General features: G+C 41.5%; 1 protein-coding gene across 1 annotated transcript; it reads right to left on the reverse strand.

The window, feature by feature from the left end:
• Positions 1 to 13851: 13851 nt before the first annotated feature.
• LOC311488464 (uncharacterized protein) lies at positions 13852 to 17930 on the reverse strand. The gene is made up of 4 exons (XM_084545189.1): positions 15966 to 17930; positions 15622 to 15808; positions 15163 to 15290; positions 13852 to 14889 (listed from the first exon to the last, which is right to left on the reverse strand). Exons 1-4 carry the CDS (start codon positions 16194 to 16196, stop codon positions 14572 to 14574), a joined length of 864 nt encoding a protein of 287 aa, XP_084401315.1. The 5' UTR covers positions 16197 to 17930; the 3' UTR covers positions 13852 to 14571.
• Between the last annotated feature and the right edge of the window lie 7337 nt (positions 17931 to 25267).

Consider the following 25267-nt stretch of genomic DNA (forward strand, 5'->3'; position numbering starts at 1 on the left):
GACCTAGGTATTTAACCTCTTCACACACATCAAGAGGGCTGTCTGACAAATAAAAGGTCGGGAAAATTGATTTCCTGTCCTCAGCACTTGTAACTATCATTATATGGCTTTTCTTAGCATTATATTTTACGTCATGATCAAGGCCATACTGGGAGCACGCCTTCAGCATCTGCTGCAGCCCAGCACTATATGGACAGAGCAAGACCAGGTCATCTGCATACATAAGATGATTAACAATAGTGTTGCCCACAAGACAGCCTGTATTTAGCTAACTGATTTGATAAGTCATCCATGTAAACATTAAATAGAATAGGTGACAAAATTCCTCCTTGTCGCACTCCGTTACTGACACAGACTGGAGCAGATACAACATTGTCCCATTTAACCTGGAATGTCTGATGAGCGTACCAAAACACTAAAATTCTCACCAAAAAATTGGGAGCACCTCTTTCCAACAGTTTTACAAACAATTTTTCATGATTAATTCGGTCAAATGCTTTTGACGCATCAATAAAACATAGAAATACAGATGAATTCAGGCTAGTGTACCTGGACACAATCTCTTTAAGAGCATAGATACACACATCAGTTCCATGCTTTCTTTTGAACCCAAACTGATTTTCATTAGTGAGAACATACATTTCTAGTCTTGTTAAAAGTATTCCGGTTCCGGTGTTGGAGAAAAAGTTTGGAGAAAAAGTTTGGCAAGAGTTTGTGTGTTTTGGTGCTCGGTTTTGGACTATTTCTGTGTTGATTGGCTACTGATTTTGGATTACGGACATCGGACTATCTGCGGACACCCTTGGTTTGAATATTGCTTGTTTTAACGACGCTGATTTTCGGAACACGGACGGAAAAGAACTGAGCTAGGCGGCTAGTTGACAAACTAGCTAGCGTGCGGCTAGGGTAACAGCAGACGCTACCTCGCGTTACCTAGCAACATGGGTCCGAAGACGGCTATGACAGCCGAGGAGGGCGATGACATTAAGAAGTCTCTGGATGTCTTGTCTGAAGAGATGACAGTGGTGAAACTGCAGCAGAAATCCATCTTGGACCTGGTGGAGGAAGTGAAGGCTCTCCGGATCCAGAACGCCGAGAAGGACCGGCGTCTGGTGCAACTGGAGAATCGAGTGGCGGAGCTGGAGCAGTACACCAGGGTCAATGATGTGATCGTGACCGGGCTCCGCATCAAACCCTGGTCATACGCCCGGGCGGTGACCGTTGACAACGGGGGGGGGGGGCCCGGTGAGCAGGATGTCAGCTCCATAGAACAACAGGTGGCTGCCTTCCTACAATCCAAAGGGATTGAAATGGACTGGAGCAACGTCGAGGCATGCCACCCTCTGCCCCGGAGAGATGACAGCGACAAACGAGCCGTGATCATGAGCTTTGTCAACAGAAAACACAAAACCGCACTGTTGAAACAAGGAAGGAAACTGAAAGGATCAAACGTATTTATCAACGAGCATCTAACCAGACGAAACGCTATTGCCAGAAAAGCACGCTTCATGAAAAAACAGGGAAACATTCAACACACATGGACATCAAACTGTAAAGTATTCATTAAACTAAACGGGACACCAGAGGAAGCCAAAGTACTGGTCATCAGAAATATCGAGGAACTGGACAAACACGAATGAATATCACAATCTGGACTACGGTATGATGACTCATACAAAACACATCACCATGACACAGTCTGAAAGAACTCATTCATCTACAACTGGAGACAACGGGGATATGATTCAAAGGATTGCTGATCATGAAAAGCTGGAACTGAGAACATTTCAATACACTGACCATAATTTACTGGACTGCTGCTATTACACAGTTGAACAGTACAATCAGACCATTAAAACCGACAGCAAACTGTCTATAATCCATCTCAATTGCACAAGTCTGTATGCAAACTTCAGTAACATTAAGGAATACCTTGGTCAAGTTAAAAAAAACATTTAAAATAATTGCAATATCAGAAACATGGATCAACACAGATTCAGTATTACACAGGATAAGATGTTATAATCCCTTGTGCCAAAATCCCAGGCAAAACACATTTAGAGGCCCTGTTCAACTAAGAGACCCTACCAAACCTACGGTCATGTGATATGACAATTAAGCTATGCTCCACATAAACTAAGTAAAAGCTGCTGGCTTGTAAGCCCATTGAGCAGCATAGTTCAGACATTGTAAAACATAAACTAACTAAACGCTGCTGGCTTGTATGGCCCGCTCAGCAGCTAACCATAGCTACCACGTAACAAGAAGACAACAGCAGTATGCAGCATGTCATTGGGGTTTTCAAGTGGGCACCTCCTTTCACCGATGTTTCGTTAAGTTAGGCCCACGACACCTCGAGAAGGCTTAACAGTGAATTCCAGCGTCCTGGAGTCACCCCCCTCCACACCGCCACTGCATAACCCTGTTTCCCTCACCATTCGATGTCTATCAACAACTAATATAGCAACTAATAACCACGAGCCAAACAAACAAAACTACCGTGATTCGCCCCGTTGATGCAGGCCAACACACGTAGCAAACAAACAAATCACGTAACAAACAAACAAATCTACCGTGAATCGCCCCGTTGATGCGGGCTGAAACTCATACCAAACAAACAAATACAGACAAATCTACCATATAAATAAATAAAGGAATGGATTTTGAACTGGAGGGATATGAATTTAACTGTGTAAACAGAAAGAACAAGATGAGAATTGGCTGTGTATGTGGATAATAACATGAATTATATAGTAGTAGAAAATATGACAACTGTCATTGATAACTTATTAGAATGTATAACTATTGAAATATGTGAAGAAAAAAAGAAAAATATAATAATCAGCTGTATATACAGAGCACCGGGCTCCAGTATTGAAGCATTCAAGGACTGGATAGGGGAAATGTTTTCAAAAATTAATCAAAAAGTTGTTTTCATTTGTGGTGACTTCAGTATTGATTTACTCAATCCAAATAAGCACAAAATGACTGATGAATTTATCAATACAGTGTACAGCATGAGTTTACATCCAAAAATCACCAGACCTAGTAGAATCACATCTCACTGTGCCACTTTAATCGATAACATATTTACCAATGATATTGAAAATAATACAGTGAGTGGACTATTAATTACTGACATCAGCGACCACCTACCTGTGTTTACAGTTTATAACAGCAACTGCCAGAGAAATCAGCCAGAGGAAAAACTAACATACAGACGTGTGAGGACAGAGGAAACTATGAGTATGTTTAAGAATGATTTACTGGCACAAAACTGGGACAAGGTATATAATGAAAGTGATGTTGATAGTGCATATGAAACCTTTTTAAGAATGTTCACATCATTATATGATAAAAATTGTCCAATAAAATGTTACTACAGAAAACATAAATACAATGATCGACCATGGTTCACGAAGGGATTACAAAATGCCTGTAAAAAGAAAAATACACTATATAGAGAATTCATAAAACAAAGAACTAAAGAGGCAGAAGAGAAATATAAAAAATATAAAAATAAGTTAACCAATATTATAAGGGTATGCAGGAAAGAATACTAGTAAAATATTATATTATATAACAAAAGTAACACAAAAGGAATATGGCATATATTAAATAGTATTATTAAAAATAGTGCTAAACAGCAGAGCTACCCTCAATACTTTATTGATAATAATATTAAAAAGGACAATATGGATGATGTGGTCAACAGCTTTAATAATTTTTTTGTAAATGTTGGACCAAACCTGGCAAGAAAAATTCCTGAGACATCGTTATCTGATGATTGGAATGATAACCTTATAGTGAGAAATCCCGGTTCAATGTTCCTTACTGCAGTGGAAGAAAAAGAAATAATAGATACGGTAAATAAATGTAAATACAAAACATCTACTGATTCAAATAAAATTGATATGATAGTTGTAAAAAAGGTCATTGAGGGGATTTCTGAACCACTTACATACATCTGTAACTTATCATTCCAAACCGGAAAATTTCCTGACAACATGAAAATAGCTAAAGTTGTGCCGCTGTAAAAAACTGGGGATAAACACCACTTCACAAATTACAGGCCAGTTTCTTTACTTCCACAATTCTCCAAAATTCTAGAAAAACTATTCAATAACAGATTAGACAAATTCATAAACAAACATAAATTACTTTCTGACAGTCAGTACGGCTTTAGAGCAAACAGCTCAACATCACTGGCAGTAACAGAATCAGTTGAGGAGATCACAAACGCTATAGATCAGAAACTGCATTCAGTGGGAATATTCATAGATCTCAAAAAAGCTTTTGATACAGTTAATCACGGTATATTAATCAACAAACTTGAACGGTACGGGATCAGGGGGTTAGTATTACTCTGGGTGAAAAGTTATTTAAGCAACAGAAAACAATTTGTGAAGTTGGGGGAACATTCCTCATCATGCTTGGACATTGCTTGTGGCGTCCCACAGGGCTCAGTATTAGGTCCAAAACTATTTATCCTTTACATAAATGACATGTGCAAAGTTTCAAGTACATTAAAATTAGTATTATTTGCAGACGACACTAGTATTCTTTGTTCAGGGGGGGATTTAGGTGAACTACTGGAGAGGATCACTACTGAAATGCACAAACCGTTAAACTTAAGTAAAACAAAATTCATGTTATTTGGAAATTGCAATAAGAACACACAAGCACAGTTACAAGTAGATGGAGTGGATGTTGAAAGGGTACATGAAAACAAGTTTCTTGGGGTAACAATTGATGATAAAATAAACTGGAAGTCTCACCTAAAACATGTACAAAGCAAACTGTCAAGAAGCATTTCAGTCCTGAGCAAAGCAAAACACATTCTGGACCACAAATCACTCCACATTCTCTACTGTTCACTGATTTTACCATATTTACAATACTGTGCAGAGGTTTGGGGCAATACTTACAAATGTACAACACAATCTCTATCCACACTGCAGAAAAGAACCATAAGAATAATTCATAATGCCGGTTATAGAGACCACACAAATTCACTATTCTTAAAATCAAAAACATTAAAATTCACTGACCTGGTACATTTCCAAACAGCACAAATCATGTACAAAGCAATAAATAATCTACTTTCTGGAAACATTAAAAAATTGTTTTTTCACACAGTTGGGGGATACAATCTGAGGGGTGAGCTCAATTTAAAACATCAGCGGGCACGTACAACATTAAAAAGTTTTTGTCCTTCAGTTTGTGGAGTGAAGCTGTGGAACAGACTGGGTGTGGGGCTCAAGCAATGTCCAACCATGATCCAGTTTATAAAGCGGTACAAAAACATGGTTTTCACAAGGCACAGGGAGGAAGAAGGGCTTTTACAATCAGTGTTTTCATAAATGATTTATGTATTTGTTTATTTAATCACAATTTATTTATTTATTTTTCTCTAATTCTTTTCTCTTTTATGTAAATATGTATATATATGGAGAGAAAATATTTTTGATTGAGTAATGGAAAAGGGGTAGGTTCAGTAAGCATATGCTTCATCCTACTCCTTTTCGGACATGTTGGGTTCATATTATTATTTTTGTCTTGACTATTGTTATTGTTGTTTTGACAATTCTTATTGGATTTGTTTGTTTTCAGTTTACTTTGTTATATTACCCGCACATGTTCGAAATAAACAAACTAAACTAAACTAAATTCTCTCCAGTACTTTAGACAAGATACTGGCTAATGCAATAGGTCGATAATTGTCAATACTGTTAAGCTTACCGGCCTTGTCTTTCATCACAGGCACTAGCAATACAGACATAATAGCATTAGGCAGGATACCATGAACCAGGCAACCATTAAAACACATGGAAAGCAGAGGACAGAGCTTAAAGCTTGCATATTTTAAATGCTCTGCAGTAATGCAGTCCATACCACAGGCTTTTTTGTTATCCAACACATTAATGGCATCATAGATATCTGCTGCCCTAATTAACATATCTGCTGAGACATTACCATGTTCATGAGAGATTGTAACTGGGTTACTTTTGACACAATTAAAAAGGTTACGATAGTGCTCATGCCAAAGCTCAGCTATTTTTTCTGGGCTACTAACACCTTCAATGTCAGATGGTAGGGGTGTTTTATAGTTATTCATTACTTTAACCTCTTTCCAGAAGTCAGTAGGGTTATTGTTCTGTAGCTTTCTGGCAAGCGAGTCTGCTCTCATTGTGTTTTAATTTTTCTTAATAAAACGAAGTGCGTACTTAAATTTAGCATTTGTGTGTTTTTTCATATCCAGCAATACCCCATATCAGGGCCTACTGTCGTGGATTTTCTTATTTACTTTGAATAAAAAGATCTCAAGTCAAAGGTTTTGTCTTTGTGAGTTTTATTGCATCAAACAAAGGTATACTGTTCGCGAAGGGGGAGAGAATCATACACAGAACAACACAGGCTGTGAATGCTCCGAGGACCCTCTCTGGGCAGTTTAGGTCTTACAAGATATTTTATACTTCAAACTAGGCGTTGTCACTTTGCATATGGTACAGTTACTTTCCACTCATTGGTTCTTGTTCTCTCGTATGATATTATAATTTCTGTTAATTTGCCCAACAGCAGTGCGATCTTGAGAAAGTTCTCGTGTATCAACTGTTATCTGCAGATGTTCGTGTGTGAGCAAAAGCGGGAACAGGTCACAGAAACTTCTGAGCGCATCCCTAGACCTTTCTCATTAGTGACAGTCAGTAACAGTTACAGGTACTTTCCTCCTACATGCATAACAGTCAGCACTCAGTATTTTTCCACTACACTACCTGCCTCAGACCAGAGTCTGAAGGCCTCTCTTGCCTCAGCGTACTGCTCAGCCACAAACTCATTCCACCCAGGCCTAACACTGGGTACCTTACACTTACTTTTACAAACAGGTTCACTGGAAGCATTTAGACATTTCACAATATCATCATACATGGCACAGAGGTTTTCAGCATGTTGCATGTCCTTACAATTCATGTCTGAGCACGTAAGGGCCACTTGAGGCAGTGCAATATTATTTAAAAAACTGTCCGTTATTTCATTCACCACCTGAATTGATGCATTTGGGCTACTTGTGCTCAAACACCTATAAACATTAGGCTACATCTGGTTTGTGTTCTTCATGCTATTTCTTTTTCTGGTACCCTGATTTGTGATTTCTGATTAGAATTCCTGAGAAACTGAAACTGAGAACTCCCTGTCCTCGGTCCGTGAGGAAGGTGAGTTCACTACTGGCAAGTCCTTTCCATCAGAGGAGACTGTCTCCTCCTCAGACAAGGAGTTCTCCCATCGGTCAGTGGAAGGGCCAGCAGCAGGTGTCCTATGGTGAGGGACCTTACCGATGTTGATGGGGGGGGGGGGGCAGACATGAGCCTTCCATCCATTCTGCTCTGCATCTGCTGCTAACTCTGCATACTTAGCTCTCTTGCGCTCGTTAACCTCCTCAACTCTATCTTCCCATGGGACAGTGAGCTCTATGAAATAGACTACTTTCTCTGGCTCAGACCACAACAGCAGATCTGTCCGTAGTCGGGTGCTAGCTATCTCACCTGGAATAACCAGTTGTTCATTTAAATTGGCCTCATAGGCTCCTCCTACTCTTAGCTGTCCCGTGTTATGCCTGATGCCTGCTACTCTAGCCTTTTCTCCCTCCCGTACAAACTTAATGCATCTGCTCTCTCTGTTAACGGCCATGGAATTTACAATCGCCCGTTTTTCCTCAATTGCAGCTGCTAAACATTTCAGTACCTGGTTGTGACGCCAGGTGTAACGTCCTTGGGAAAGACTAACCTTACAACCTGTCAGAATATGACTAAGCGTGCAGACACAAGTGCACAGTGGGCAGACAGCATCCTCACCTACCCACTGGTTTAGGTTCTGGGGAGTTGGCAGCACATCATAAGTAGCCCCTAACATAAATCTAATCCTGCTAGCCTCCATGCTTCAAAGCTTTCTCCACTTCAACTTCCTTTTCTCCACACTCTCCCAGTTCACCCACTGACCCTGCTTAGCCTGCGACACTGCCTTAGAGCATCTAACTGCTTCCTCTTGCTTCTGTACCTCTTCCACTATCATCTTTCTCCTTTCTACTGCTGATGCCTTGCTCCACACAGGTTTCCCTGCACACAGCCCTAGGCCTCCATGCCCTTTCTGTACATGGCCTATGATATCCCTATGCTTAAGAGCTGCCTGTGCTTGCTGCACTGCCTCTTTTGGGTTCCACTTCCTCCCTGTCTTAATAGTAGGCGCTTCACTCCTAACCACTGGATCCTTCGACTGAGTCAGAGTCATTTCCAGTCTAACTTTAGCACATTTAAACTTGTGCTACTTAAGCAGCGTGGGACACAGAGCCACTTTCTGATAAATTAATTAATCATTCTTTCCAACAAATTGGCAAAGCCCAGGAAATGCTGCAACTGCTTACCGTTTCCAGGGACTGGCCAAGATTTAACTGCGGCCACCTTGGCAGGATCCATCTCCAGGCAACCCTGGGCCACAATGTAATCCAGGAATGACACAGTGTGTGGAACTCACACTTTGACAAAAAGGGAGTTCTCCAGAAGGCGTTGGAGGACAGTCTGGACATGGTGGATATGTTCTTCGAGGGACTTATATAAGGAAAAATAAGGATGTCGTATAAATAGACAAAAACATGCTTGTTTATTATGTCCCTGAGGATGTCGTTGACCAAGGCCTGGAAGACTGCTGGGGCATTGGTGAGGCCGAGTGGCATGACCAAATATTCATAATGTCCAGTGGGTGTGTTGAAAGCAGTTTTGCATTCATCCCCCTCTCTGATGCAGACAAGGTGGTAGGCATTACGGATGTCAAGATTAGTGAAGATCATGGCCTCTTGAAGTAATTCGAAGGCTGAGGAGATGAGGGGAAGAGGGTACTGGTTCTTTATGGTGATCTCATTGAGTCCCTGATAATCAATGCAGGGGCGCAGAGTCTTGTCTTTCTTCTCCACAAAGAAGAATCCTGCGCCAGGAGGAGACAATGAAGGATGGATAATACCGGCAGCCAGAGAGTCATTTATGTAAGTTTCCATTGCCTCCCTTTCACGACCAGACAGGGAGTACAGACGGCCCTTGCGAGGTGAAGTGCTAGACATCAGGTCTATGGAGCAGTCATACAGGCGATGAGATAATGACGTTGCCTTAGCCTAACTGAAGACCTCCTGGAAGTCATGGTACTCTGCAGGGACTTTGGACAAGTCAGGACAAAAACTGGGGTGTGTAGACTGCTGGAGTATGGAGGCTTCTTTAAGGCAGACCTGGTGACAGGAGTTGCTCCAAACAAGGATGGCCCCTAAGGCCCAGTCAATGTGGGGGCTGTGTCAACGGAGCCAAGGATAGCTCAGGATCAGAGGAATGTCGGAAGATGACAGGAGGTGAAACCGGATGGTCTCATGGTGGTTACCAGAAAGCAGCATGTGGACAGGAGAAATCTGGTGACAGTCCCCAGAAGATGGCCATCAAGGGCTTTGGCAGGTATTGAGGAATCAAGCGCCAAGCCAAGCTCTCAGCCATAATGTTGGCATCTGCACCCGAGTCTATGAAAGTGGGTAGGGTGTGTGCACCACCAGGAAGGAGGAGCTTGACTTGGAACAGGGGGCATAAGGTCGAGGAGGAAGACTTTGCTGCTGTGTGACTTATTAGGAGAGAGACAAAATGTCCAGCTTGACCACAGTGCATACAAAGGTTCCCCTTGCAGTGGCACTCTTGCTCTTCTGAAAGCTTGGTGCGACCTAACTGCATGGGCTCAGGCTCAATACAATTGTCCGTAACAGGAGAAGAGGAGCCGGAAGCAACTGAGAGATCTGACCAGTGGGCTGAGTCAAGACGACCAGGGATGTTCTGTTTCCTCTCCCTTCTCCCGGCCCGGATGGGGTGGTCCAGCCGGGTGGTGAGTTCAATAAATCCATCAAGTGTGGAAGGTAGAGGATAGGAAACCAGACCGTGCAAGAAAGCGTCACTCAGTGTTCCAGTCGCTTTGTCAGGCCCTGGTCCAGAAGTCGATGGAGAAGTCGGCCACAGACTGGTTTCCTTGGCGCAGGGAGAGCAGATCACAAGCGGCCTTGGAACCGAGAGCTCCCAACCCGAAGACCTTGCATAGCTCCTCAGAGAAGGCCTGAAATGATGTGCAGGTGGGAGTCCACCTCTCCCACTCTGCTGTTCCCCAGATGAGGGCTCTGCCGGTCAGGTTGCTAATAACATACGCCACCCTGGCTGCTTTGGTGGCGAACGTGTTTGGCTGTAGGGTGAAGAGTAAGGAGCAGAAGGTGAGGAATGAACTGCAGAGCTCAGGAATCCCATCATATCTCCCCCACTCGTGGCTCGGAAATCATCCTGGGCTGTGGCAGAGCTGGAGCAGGAGGTTCCGGTGCGGGAACTGGAGCTGAAGGAGCACGAGTGGAAATCAGTTCTTGTAACTGGGCGGAAAGGGCTGCAAAGGCGTTGGCGTTTGCCTCTTCAGCCCGTGTGGTGTGAGCAGCAGCCTCTTCCATGCCCTGCTCGTGTTGCATAAGCACATTCTCAATGTTCTAGAACCGATTCAGTGGTGACGGTCGTGTTGTTGGGTCCATGTCTGGCCAAACTGTAACAGGTGGTGTATGAACCCAATTGCAGCACAAAAAGACTCAGAACCAATGGAGAGAGTCTAAAGGTTTCCTGAAGCTCTGGCAAACAGTACAACGGCTTGGTCAAGGCAGGCAGGGGTGCGGTACCAGAGAGATGATATGACAGGCAGATAATCCAATGAGGAGCAGGCAGCAGGAACAATGTAAACAGGCAATCAGTCAGAAACAAGCAAACAGGGATCTGGAGAGCGGAGGCCGAAATCTTGGTCAGAGACAGAAGGCTGAGACGATTGCCAGGAGGTTGGTGCTGGGAAGTCAGGCAGGAGAACGCTGGAAAGTCTTGTATGGCAATCTGAACAAGAACAATCTGGCAAAGGAGTGAGTGTGGAGCTGGTGCCTATATGCACAGGTGAGTAGAATAGACTGACGAGGTGGGCGTGGCTGGCAGGCTGAGTGGGGCAGATCCAGGGTCAATGGAAAAATACTGAGAGTCTTGTGACTGAACTGTGACAGTCAGTAAAGTGTCTGTGAAGGTTCTCAGTCATCCAGGTCATGGTAATCTAAAAAGTTTCAAAAAAGGCAACTGGACTTGTAGATTTTTAGAGAAGATGTTTCACCACTCATCCGAGTATCTTCTTCAGTTCTGGTGGACTGGTGGGAAGTCTGAGGTTTAAATAGGAACTCCTCCTGAAAAACTTGCTTGTTATGCTAATAACCAGAAACTGGTGAAGCTAATTTCCATTAACGACTGGGTACTTACCTGTTGTAGAGGGGGGTACTGTTTTGGTCCCTGTCCTCTTCCCTATGAATGGTTCTCTAACGACTCTTGTCCATCTGAGGGTCCAGTGTCAAGGTGTGAATGAGACTGAAACTTCTTGGGGACAGAAGTCAAAACTGTATTGTAAATAGATGGCAAATTAAATCTCAGTCCACCTCCTCTGTTTAGTGAAGGTTTTTGTTACAGACCTATACATTGGGGAAACGAAACAACCTATCCATAAACGCATGTACCAGCACAGGAGAGCCAGCTCATCAGGAAACGATTCAGCGGTCCACCTACACCTGAAGGACAAAGGACACTCTTTTGAAGATAACAATGTCCAAATCTTAGCCAGAGAAGACCGATGGTTTGAAAGAGGAGTAAAGGAAGCCATCTATGTCAGACTGGAAAAAAACCCTAGAACTGAAGAAGCTACTCGGATGAGTGGTGAAACGTCTTCTCTAAAAATCTACAAGTCCAGTTGCCTTTTTTGAAACTTTTTGGAGAGTCAGTAAACCAATAGATCATTAATGAATGTATCTTCTTACCATGATAAACTTCATTCTTCTACTCATCTACTCATCATTGCACACCAGAAACATTCATTCATTCATCTTCTGTCTGGAGCCAATCCCAGCTGTCATTGGTCTAGAGGGGGGGTCCACCCTGGACAGGTCTCCAGTCTATCCCAGCTGTCATTGGTCTAGAGGGGGGGTCCACCCTGGACAGGTCTCCAGTCTATCACAGGGCTAACACAGAGAGGCAGAATCATCAATGAACCTAAGCAGCATGTCTTTGGACGGTGGGAGGAAGCTGGAGAACCTAGAGAGAACCCACGCAGACACAGGGAGAACATGCAGACTACATACAGTGTAGAAAAGGCCCCAAAAGTTATGACAGGTTATGTCTGTATGTGATGTGTTATGGATGTGGTGTTAGTAGTCCATAGGGGCGCCCCCCTCTGCTGGTTACGTAGCGTAACTGACGGCGCTCAGTCAGTGAAGGTATATGCTCCGGTGAGTCGGCAGAGTGAGGATTACCGTCAGGCTGCTAATTAACGACCCGGCCATTAACGACCCTGCAAGCGGTCTGTGCGTGTATGAAACGTGAGTATGTGTGTATGTTGAGGCACTGTATTAACATTGCTGCGGCCGTAGATTATTTCTGTTCTGATGTATGGGTTGATACTCGACATGCTATCACTGTTTAAGCTAGTTTAGCATTTAGCTCACCTGCCGACGATCGAGTGTACGTCACTCCACATGTTGTGTTGTTATTATCGTTCCGCCTCATTAGCGTTAATGTTAACGGTGAACGTTACATAAACATTACCATGTGCTGTTGTTTACATTATGTTACTTTGCTAATAAGTCAGGTGAAGTGTGTTTCAGGGCTGTGGTAGTGGGAATTAAAGGCAAATGGAGATGTAATAATTTCAATACTCCTTTTATTCTGTTTATTGGAGATTAAGGGATTTATTCTTTATTCATTTGTGTATTTGTTATTATTTCTATAGAAAAACCACACATGACCTCATTGCCTGTAAAGAAGAAAATAAACCCCCTGAACTGTCCATCACCTGCCTCTTCATTTGGACCCTCTGAAGTCTAACTGGCCTTAAGTTGGTGTTCTGGCCGACACCCCGGTGTGAACTTAGTGATTAACCCTGAACCGACGTCAGATACAGTCCATTCCCCGTGTCTCCACTACAGAGAGGAACCAGTCAGACATTATTCAGGTTTGGTGATAATTGGCCTAGAATGGACGTCACATTAATAGACTTAACTAGAAAATTCCCGCAGGAAATTTTGAGAGTGACTCGAGGGCTGCTGCCGGGGTTATTAAAAAAAGAAAAGGAAAAAGATGTTAGCATTACCAATACTAATGTTGGCATTACCATTTGCCACGCTAACGCGCGGCGCTGACGCACTAAACTACACAGTAAATTTTGCAGTGTTAAAGTAACACTTAAAGAGTTAAATTTAACACCATTTCCGAGTGTATTTGGTCCAACTCGGAATTAGTGTTAAATTAACTCTTACCATAGTGTTTAGAATTTAGAGTTAAATTAACTCTAAATAGAGTAAAAATTTAACACTCGCTTACACTGAATAGTGTTATTGAAATTTTACACCAAAGGTTAAATAACACTGAAGAGTGTAAATATTATTCTTGGTAGAGTTGATAATTCACTCTTCTATGGTGTCAAATCAATTCTGATTGAGTTCCATTCCAGTACAGATTAACACTCTAATAAGTGTTGATATTACACACTACTGTGTTGATAATTTACTCTCTTGCAGTGAAAAAAAAGCTCTTATAGAGTAAAATTCTAACACTGTATAGTGTGAATGAAATTTGACACCATTTCTGAAAATAAATCTTAGCAGTGTTAATTTTACACTTTTGTAGTGTCAACTTACATGCAACACCATTAAGTGAGTAAAAATCACAAGTTTCCACAAAATAATGCATTTAAGAACTTTATTAGCAGCTCTCAACTTTGTCAGGCTGAAATATCATCTCATCAAAACATCTCATGTAGAATACAAATCTACATTTAAAACATTGACCTTAAGTCTGCATAAAATGACAATATGGAACAACATAGAAAGAAGAATCTGTCGTTCCATACTTCAATTGTACATCAAATGGTCTGAAGTAACGCAGCTCATTTATGTTCAACATCTTTAGAACCCTGTCAGGATGCAGCCTGACCTCTGTTTCCTGTGGAGATAAGCACTGTAAAGCTGCATCTTTAGCTTGACTATGAATCTCAGAACACACTTCTTCCATAGAGGAAACAAAACTATTTACAGCAGATTGACTTAATCCGGCTGCCTTGAGTTGTGCAACAGCAGAAGCACACATATCTAGAGTGCTCCTATTGGAGTTTCTCAACAGTTCAGATGTTGTGGTTACCTCATCTTTGTTACCCGTCAGCGATGTTGTGGCTGTCTCATCTACATTAGCTGTCACCACCTCTCCTGTGCTCAAATTAACATCAGTGTCAACCTCCTGGTCAATATACTCAGTGTGTTTGGTGTTTAAATGTTTCCTAAAACCAGAAAATGTACCAAACACACATCCACATCCAGTCTGGGCACATTTAAGCCTGAGATTTTTTCCAGGTAAGTAACCATGAACTAATCGTAAATGCCTAACAAGCATATTTGAACTTGTTAACTCAGCCTGACAAACAAAACACTGCATGATAGAGGAGAAACTTCAAGCACTAATGAAGCAACCTCGCCCTAACTTCAGAGACACGAGGACTTTCCTTGACCTTGCCGACATCAATGTTGTACACTGTGGTTTGGATAAAAGTGTACATGTTGTGGAGCATGCTGTTGTATGATGTGCCAAACACAAAATGAGCCTTAAACAGTTCATCAAAGGCACCAAGAGAAGAGGTTGACCTGCAAGGTATGGCATTCTTGTCAAGAATGATGAAGAACTGATGGATTGCATTCTTCTTAACTCCAACAGCCAGGAGATAGGGTTGAGCTCTGGTGGTGATGGCATCGAGATGCTCTTGAATGTTTGTTCCACTCTGCGAAGACAAACACATGAAGATATGATTACAATTGGACAATTGTAATACATAAAACCAAAACAAAAAGAACAGAAAAACTAAATAATAATACTTTAAGTGAGACATATTCACCACCAACTAGTTGCTTATTAGAATACACGTTAGCATCATATTGGCTGTCAGTACTCATTACAAAGCACTTTATTAATGCCTTATTGTGCATGACCATATTCTACAACTATTAGGCAATTATATAAGATTTGTCCCTCAATAACCTCCAAAAACACAAACCTTCTTGAAGACCACAAGATGCTTCTCTGCTTGGGATGCCGAAACCTTTCCTGGTCTCTTCCGACCCTGAGCAGAGGGTGGAATCAGGTGTAGCAGCAATAAAACCGACGAAAGGTCACTGTCCCAACCTGTAACAACAATCGTGTGTTCAATCTCAACACAATTCAGTTATGCGGGCTGTCAACAAAATTCAGTGGCTCTGCAATGGCAGTAGCATTTAAATAAATAAAAAAAAAAAACAATAACGGAAAGATAGCAGTTTTATATCATCACAAGAAGTTATCCAAATCAAACCATGGGACAAACACTTCAGTGCTTTTGAAGTTTTGTTCAATATACTGCGTACATAATGTCCTCTTACATTTATCACACATCCAGATATGTAAATGTTTAGATATGATAATTATATATTCCAAGTATATGAGAGCAGCAGAAGAAGAACAAGAACAATTATCTTACCAAAGTCAACATCAACTTCAGTGCCATCCTCAGGAGGATCAGCTGCCAGCAAGAGTTCTTCAAGCTCACTTGTGGATAGAAGCTTTCTGCATTGTTGGATGATCTTTTTCTTGAACATGACCGGCCACCTCTCCAGAAGCTTGCTTGAGGTATCCTCTCCAAACATCAGAATGAAATCCTGTTCAACCTGGGGTGGGGTGGTGATGGGTGACAATTTCAATTATCCGACAGGCAACCAAAGTTAACGGGTGATAGTTATTGGGGTATTACTACAACGCCTGTCTACCGTCTTATAAAAACTATTCAACTGTCATAATGTTTTCAAAATAATGATAGATAATTACCAAGCCTTTGACGTCTTTAAAACGTGGAAAGTCAGACAGTATGTTGCTCGACTGCTGGGGGTCAAGGACCATGTTGCGGCGATACACAAACGTCAGTTTCATTTTCTTGTTGACAGTGTCCTCATCAGCTGAATGTTTCATCAATGAGATTGCTTCGTTGCACTCATCTTCAGTCAGGGCAGTCTCTGGATCGAACTCGGACTCTCGTCTGACAGTTGGTCCTCCAGACATGGCTTCACCAGATGATCCTTTGGCTGATTCTACATAACATGGGAAAATACAGTATTATAAATACTGATATCAAAAACAGTTTTAGAAACCTGGCAAACTTTTAAAGAGGTACTCTTTACTACTCTTTATACCAAAAGTATAAACTTAATTACTGACTGTACTGTGATGAAACATATCAGTGCTGGTGTTAATATTGACATTTTTTTCTTCACAACTTATGATTATTACTATTATTTTGTGCATTGAAAGTGGCTCAAAATGTCTACTGTTTTGAATCACCCTAAAATTTGCCATGCCAGCCTGTAGACAAAGTCAGAGGAATTGAAGGGTGTAGTTAGACTTCAAGAAAAATATTGTATTATTTTAAACATTATGTGCAACAAATGCAATAACTGATCTTGCGACTGTTTTGTTCCATACATTTTTCCAGTATTACCTCCAAACGACGATCGCCTGTCTTTAGCTGTGCCTCTCTGAATAGTTTTAATCCTCCAGGCCAAGTACCCAGTTCCACTCTCACCATCATAATAGTGCTCCTTGGAGGATGAAAGGATAACAAAAAAAAAGACATTCATTAATAACATTTAAAAGTGAAAACAACAGGCTCCGATAGGATTCAAAATTTTTCAATACAGCATTTAACATTACTACAACCATTACTGTGTGCAACTCACATAGCCACTCTTAGAGAATGGGTCACTGAGGTAGGGGAATAAGGTCACTATTCCTCTGGCGTACATTTCTTTCACTTGTCTGGGTGGGGATGTACTGCAAGGAGAAAGGGGTTTGCGGTTATATTCACTGGATTTAATTTCGATTTCAAATTAATCTCTAAGCAGAACACAAGGACTGTTAACAAATTACCCATTCTTTTCTGTCATGTCAGCTGCTAGTATGTTGACCATTTTTCGTCTGGTTTCATCAGTCAAGGATTTGGTTCGCCTGTATTCATTTATTACACGTTCCCCACCAGGTTTGTTGGTAAGAACGGATTCCACCAACTTGAAACACAATACAAAACAATTCAGCACATTAGGACTATATCCACTGCAAATCAGAGTTCACTTAAATGCTGGAAATAAATTCATATCATGGCTAAAGATGTCCCGATTCAATCTCAAAGATATCGGCGGAACAATCAGCAGACTACAGACAGTTTATTAATTCAGGTAAAGGCTGCACCGAAGTAACAAACACTGAAGAGCTCCATCCAGACAGTGACAAGGTTATAAGGATTACAGAGAGGATTTGTTAATTTATATTTTATTGTTAAAGATAATAATAATAAAAACAAGCATATAAATTTAATTGATTTTAATAACTTTGATGTACTTGAAGTGTACACTTTATTATATAAAATAAAAAACTTTCAGGAGCTAAAAAACAAAAAACTTCAAGACATAATGAGATCAACAATGTCTTCCAACCACGTAAATGTCATAAGAACTTATTTATAAGAACTTACTTGCTCAGCTTCTGCGTCCAACCTCTGGCGTTTTCTGGAGGGACTATCGGAAATGATGTCTGTGTCCTCAGAGTCCAAGGAATTGAGGGATGATGGTTGGGATTGCTCAGGAGAGGCTACCGTGGAAACAGATTCTAATCATGAATTGAGAAATCGAAATAAGAACACATTATATAGAGTTTGCTGATAACCCTAACCTGTCACTTCTAATAAACATCATAACATAATAGAAATTTAACAGAAACAAACCTGAGTCATATTTGATGGTTAACACCCTGTACCAACTATACTTTAAGCAATGCATCCAAAGTTAAGGGTGTGGTTAGAAAGGGTAACACAAAACACATATAGACGTTTGTAAGATATTGATTAATTCCAAAATCCAAGAACTTAAAATTTTCCATCATTTTATATTAATATTCCAGTATATCAATTTTAAACAGCTACTATTACTATTAGCATTTAAAGCTCCTTGTGCAAATCTTAATTCCCTGCAGAGTATCAGCACAGTTCATGGTTAAAGTTCATGTGCTCATTATTACAATAAACAAAAACTATATGCACTGTATTCCCTCAAATTTGAGAATATACATAACATACATAAGAATATCATGCATTTCAACTGAACAGTCCAGAAGCGAGGCCACCTTTTGAGGTGAATCACGTTCACTTTGAATATAATAAAGTTTGTTTCAAGCCACCAAACTGCTGGGAAATAATCAGCTATTTTGCAGAAATGACCAGTAAGATTTAATTTAACTTAATCATGTCATCTTCCTGAAGGTGCCCAACTGTCATACGGATTTACTTTACATTGCTGTAGTAACGTTACTTAATCCTACCGTTACAATACAAAAACCACCGGGCGCGTCCGCATTACATGTGCTATTCAATGTTTCAAAACCCACCGGCAGCCGTGGTACGGGAAGCGTCACCAAAGCGGGCCTCCGCTGATCTATTTTTGACGGACACCGCGGGCAGCCCGCTTCAACACAGAGCACCTCGAGCGGGCAGAAGCCGGACACAGAAAAAGCAGAGAGGATCCGGTCGATTTTCAAAATAAAACACACCGCGCAAACTACCGGTAGTAAAAACAGACAAAAGAGAAACTAATTAACTACGTAGCATATTTACACACGGAGAAGCAGATCTAGAAGCACATAAACGAAAGAAAATGACAAAAATCTGAGCAAGTAAACAAAGTCTGGCGGGCTAAACGCTTCTGAAACGCTCCCGCTAGGGTTTGAAGTCGCGTGCAGGACCGACCAAAACAGCGTCACGTGACAGAGACGTGCGGGTTTCGGGGTTAAATTTAATGTCTCCAACACATTAAAAACGACAACGTCTGTCAGTAACACCTGCAGTAACTTTAAAATACAAAAGACAACGCTTACTCAGTACCCAGAGTTAATGTCTACCCGCTCATGCAAAGGCAACGGATAGTCCAGCTAACATGAACTTTAGCTAGTTTAGCCAACTCCCCACACTAGCAATCTTCGCTATTCCACTATAATATTTGAACGTCACAAAGAACTACACAATCACACATCCACACTGTATTAACAAAGTTAACATAACTCTTGATAATTTGAGTGTTTGCTAGTTAATGTTAATTAGCTAACGTTAGCTACCTTAATGCTGCTCGCACATGGACTTGACATTCACTCGGTCACTACACATTAGCCGTCTGAAATTCGGCATTTGAAGACATAAAACGAGTTAAAGTTCACAGTTAACAGTGATATAAAGTCATTCTAAAATGCTGCTTCTGTTGAAAGGACAAATAATGCGTTTAATAGTCAATTAGGAGACACTTACCGCAGTCCTTCGGCACGAAGAAAATGGCGGCCTGAAATTTCCATTAGACGAGGGGGGTGGGCGGAGCTTTCCAGAGTACGTTTGACACTCCGTAGTTTAACGACGTATATTTTCACCAACACTGGGCGGTATCTTACTCCAGCTGTTGTTGTAATAACTCTGAAGGAGTCAATGTACTTTGACACTGCATATTTAACACTGTAGAATTTACTTTGAGCTAAGGGTAGAGATTAGCACAGTCACGCACACACACAATAGAAAACATTCAGCTCAGATGTACACACAGAGCAAGCAGAGTGACAGTCACCTCAAAAAATGTCTTGCTTTACCTCTCTGTTACTGCCTGTCTGTCTTTTACCCTCTCTCTGTCTCTTTCTTTGTTATTTACTTAAATAAACTGAAATTAACTGCCAAGGACTACAAAAATGGCTGCAGCTGTGGCCCTGGCCTGAGGCTGCCATGGTGACTCTGCTGGTTGCCATGACTACTCACAGACACAGGAGAGGAGAAGGAAGAAATTTTGATTTTTTGCCCTCTGACAGTCCTCGCATTTGGGCTCACTGAGGCAAAACCAAAGCTCACATCAGAAAAAAAAAACAGACAGTGATTGGCAGGAGAAGTTCCCGAACACACTGATGTAATTTTGGTGTCTCTGGAGTAAATATTGTGGAAACTGTGGCGAGTATAAGAAGAGGGTGGATTCAGCTTTCCTCGAAAATCAGCTTCATATTTTGAATGGGAGTTTATTGGCAGTTGGAGCGGGACACTCCTCACTCTGGGGCACGCCATTCAAATTCAGAAAATGTCTCGTCTTAGGCGAGCACATTGTATGAATCAGGACAAGTTCCTCTACAAAAGTGGAAAAAATCTAATGTCTACGATGTAAGATGTGCCCAGGAGCAGCGTGGAAAGAGAAAAATTTCAGTGAATTTCAGACAGCCTCTACCACTCTAGCCTCTGAGGTCTCCCACTCTAGGCCGAACATTCCACGCAATACACACCCATTATAAACTCAGAAATTTCACATGATTGATCACGATGATTGACGAGTGATTGATCGAAAAGTATAAAAGATATCAAAAATCTGAATAGAACTTTTATAGAGGACAAATTTACCTACATTTTAAAGTTTAAATGAAGTCTCTAGGTGAAATTTTGCGGGAGGAGTTAGCTTTTGAAAATGCCCCTCAAAAGTGTCAGTTTTTTCGTTTTTTCGCAGTTTCCCATTCATTTCAATGGGACGATTTTCGCAGTTTTTCGCGAATAAATTCGCGAAAAATTCGTGGATTCCTTATAAAAGTAATAGCACACCATTCCCGATAAAGGCGCACGTTTTGATGTAATTTTTGTCGGTGTCGCCCCAAAATTGCGGGGCGAGTTAGAGACCGAAAAAAGGTACGGAAGATGAATAATAATATAGAAGAAACACGCAGAAGAACAATAGTGTCTCGTGGCTTCGCCACGAGACACGACTCCCCATATAGCTTAGAGCTATATGGGGAGTCGTGTCTCGTGCGTAGCCTCGAGTCACTAACTAGAATTCCCGCAGGAAATTTTGAGAGTGACTCGAGGGCTGCTGCCGGGGTTATTAAAAAAAGAAAAGGAAAAAGATGTTAGCATTACCATTACTAATGTTGGCATTACCATTTGCCGCGCTGACGCACTAAACTAGGCTAAGGGTAGAGATTAGCACAGTCACGCACACACACAATAGAGCTCCGGACCCCACGTGACCATCGGTGTTCGGGCCGCCATTTTGGCAGTAAAAATGACAAGCGCCAGCACCAGCGCCATCGCCGCTTTCAAGAGATCGGAGTACTCGTTACACTTTAATTCGCATGACATTGAGCTTTATATTAAAAAATTAAATAGGTTAAATATTACCGACCCCTACAATGCCCCCGGCGTGCTTTTCAAATGCATCTCTGCTGAAGAAGACGTCCCAGATCTGCAGTATCCGGATATATACAACTACCTGATAAACTTCCCATCGTCTTACTCGGGTGACTCTCTGAAAGCCTACAAAAGCCTGGAGGGTTACAAATGGACTCAGTCTGGCTTTGTAACGAACATCCAGCTGTGGAATCTTAAAGCAAAAAATTCCTGCATCATCACTGGAAGGGTAAGTGTCCCAGTTTAATAGGTAGTGTAACGTTAGCATGGCTAGTAGAGGTCCGGGTTGTTTGTTTATGTTAGCTTGGCTAGTTACCGCGGTGTGTCTGACTATCTGTTGCTAGTTTGTATCTTTGATGTACTCAACCAAGTTAGCTAACATTTTTAATTTTATGTATAGGTTAATCATTCCCAAAGGCTTAATGATCCTCAGTTAAAGCCATGGATGGTGGTGAGGAATGATGGGGTTGTCTTGGGAGCCCACTGCAATTGCACAGCTGGACTTGGTGAGAGCTGCTCCCATGTGTCAGCTGTGTTGTTCAGCATATGGCAGCATAACAATGGAAGAAAAGAAGAGATAGCTGTAACATCTAAGAAGTGCAAGTGGGCCACCCCAAGTGAGGACTCTATAAAGAAAGTGGAGTATCAGCAGGGCAAGGACATCATTTTTAACAACTCTCAACAGTATAAAAAAGGAAAATCTTCAAAAGGTCATTCTGCCCCCCTAGCTTTCCCACCTCTGACTGCTGCTGAGCAAGCCCAACTCTACAACAACCTCTCCCAATGCCGCACACAAGAGGAGCAGAACATCAAACCAGTAGTCCTGTCTGTAGTCAAAGAGTATGCAGCATCCTATGTGCCAAAGGCTGTCATGCTGGATTTACCAGAACCCCTCACCAACCTGTATAACAAGCAGGCAAGAGACCTCAACCTGGCAGAGTTACAAGATCGAGCAGAAGGACTATTTGAAGACATAACTGTGACCAAAGAACAGGTACAGAAAATGTTATTTTGTTTCACATAACAGGAGCTAATAACTGAAATCTATCATGTACTGCATGTGTACAATCTGTACTAACTTAAAATGTTATGTGTAACAGTTTGGATTGTCATGTTTTCAGAGTGATATTGTAGAGGAGGAGACCCGAGCCCAGTCCAAGTCCAAAATCTGGTTTGAGCAAAGGAGTGGTAGGATAACAGGATCTACCTTCAGAGCAGCCACAAAGACAGATGTCAGAAAGCCTTCAGTATCTCTGATAAGACAAATATGCTACCCAAAGTCCCATAGTTTCACCAGTGAGGCTACCAGGTATTCATGAGCATAGGAGGGTTAGGGTAAAATAGGGCATGCAGTGTGTAACTGCTCCTGTGTGTAAAATTGTCATGTCCAGATGGTGTACAATCAAGTGAATGTGAAGTAGGTAAAATAACAGGGAGGGTAAATACAGGAGGTGCTATTCTAAAAAAGCAGGAGTGTAAAACCAAGTAGTATCCTTTTGAAAGAGCAGGGAGGTACCAATGTGGGGTGGCATTACTATTGTCCAAAACTAATGTTATTGTTGTTTCTTCAGATGGGGATGTCAACATGAGGACTTGGCAAGAAAATACTATGAAATGCAGCATCGCCTCTCACACACGGATGTCATGGTAGGAACAGCTGGATTCAGGATTTCACCCCTGCACCCATTTATTGGGGCCTCACCTGATGGATATGTTTCCTGCAGCTGCTGTGGTTCAGGTGTCATAGAAATTAAGTGCCCATTTTCTGTAAAGGACCTTTCTGTTAATGAGGCAGTAAATTCTGACATTGCACACTTTTGCCTTGAAAAAGATGCGCAAGGAAAAATTAGACTGAAGCGGGACCATGCATACTACTATCAAGTGCAGATGCAGCTATTTGTTACTGACAAACCATACTGTGATTTCATTCTGTGGACTGAAAGGGAAAGTACTTCACCTTTTGTTGAACGTGTCACACCTGATGTGGCATTCTTTGACAAAGAATTGGAATGTGCTTGTGACTTCTTTAAAAAATGTATCATTCCAGAGCTGCTAGCCAAGTATTTTTCTGCACCAAAACCAGCAGCAGCAGCATTTGCTGATCATAGTCAACAACAGTGGTGCTACTGCCGTGAGCCAGAAGCAGGGAACATGATGGTCTGTGCGTCAGGTTTTTGTTCCGTTAAAATGTTTCACCAAACCTGCCTTCGCATGAAAAGGGTCCCAAAACAGTGGGTATGTCCCAGCTGCAGAAAAGTAATCAATGCCCAAAAAAGAAAACCTTAGTGAGGAGACTGTGAAATGAGTAAGTAGTAGTAGCTGATACTGTACTGATACTGTACTATCTTATTTATGAATAAACAGTTGTTAAACCAATATTGTTTTCTTTCCCATCATTAGTATTAAGTATCTGTAGCAATCAGGGATATGAAACATGGGTAGGTCATTCATATCAAACACACCAGAACAAATATCTGGTTGGGTGGAACTCAGTTAGAATGGGTGGATGTGCAGCTTGATCTGTAAAGAGAAACAGAATGTGATCGCATCAGAATAGCGATCAAAATGATCAAAAGTTAAGTCACGACAAGCAAGCAAGAAGTGTGAGTCACAAAGGTTTATTTGCTGGTTGAGCACATCTGTAGCAAGTCACATCAGTTCAATTTACTGTACATCCCCATCACTGGAAGGGCACCACAGATTCAGACACATTTGTAAGTGCACAACATACGCTCACAATCTTGTCAAGGTAGGTCACATCATTTTCTCTCTCTATGTCCGTGAAACTTATGGGGACAGTGCTTTGCAAGACTGTGTACTTTTGACTGAGAACTCCTATTACTCTTTCAATATGTATCCTAAGAGAGGCTAGACATCTGGTGTTCTCCAAGTCAACAGGACCTAACTGCTTCTTTCCACGAGTAAATGCTGGAATCTTTAATTCAGCTTGGCATCTCTCAATGGACTCTTTAACCAGGAAACCTCTGTCCGCTAAAACTACGTCCCCTGGGAGCAAATGAGATAAAAAGTTACTTTGTTCTGTGATTAACTTATCACTCGTGCGACCTCCCCATCCAGTGGAAATGAAACAAATGGAACCTTGAGGGCAAATTGCAATTAAATATTTCATTGTGTGGTGTGATTTGTATGATGAGTAACACTGAGCACTGGCTAGCAATCTACTAGGTTTCTCTAGAAATATTTCAAAACAATCTATAATGCAAACTGTCTTTTCAAAGCTATTGTTTCGAAATGCATACGGAAGAGATCTTCTTAAGTATTCTCTGTCAGGCCACAACACTAGACTTGGCACCAGTCTACAATGCATTACACTAATACAGTGTTTGAAGAGCTTTGACACAGTGGTTGAGTCAATGTCAAAATAAAAAGCCAAAAACTCAAAGGACAAGTTCATTCTAAGCTTCATTAAGGTTAACATGTACTGCTGAAAACATGTTAAACCAGATTTAAGTTTGAGAAAAGGAGCCACAATATCAAAAATAGTCATGAGAATTGAATATGCTGATAAACCAGTGAGAGTATTAACCCTTTTATCATCGTTATGCAAGCTCATCTCATTCAGTGTAGTCCTATTCATTTTTTCCTTCAACAACATATTTTCAGTCCTCAGAGCTTGGCATTCTTGCTCAAGAGATTGGACGTGTTTACCACAGGTTGCAGTGCTGCATGGTGGAGTCGCTGGATCTTCCTCATGGAGAACAGGCTGGACATCATTTCCAGGTTCTTCCAGGGTAGATTCCTTCAAAGGCTCTGTGGTGGGAGTTTGGTCTGCAGTAGGATCCTTGTTGCTGGGGACAATCGGTTGATGCTCTGGTGCTCTGGTGAAAACACAAAAGTAGTATAAAGAGTATACACACTACTGATGACAGTTTGT

Source organism: Chelon labrosus, assembly GCF_963514085.1.
Source record: "Chelon labrosus genome assembly, chromosome: 1".
Classification (NCBI taxonomy): Eukaryota; Metazoa; Chordata; class Actinopteri; order Mugiliformes; family Mugilidae; genus Chelon; species Chelon labrosus.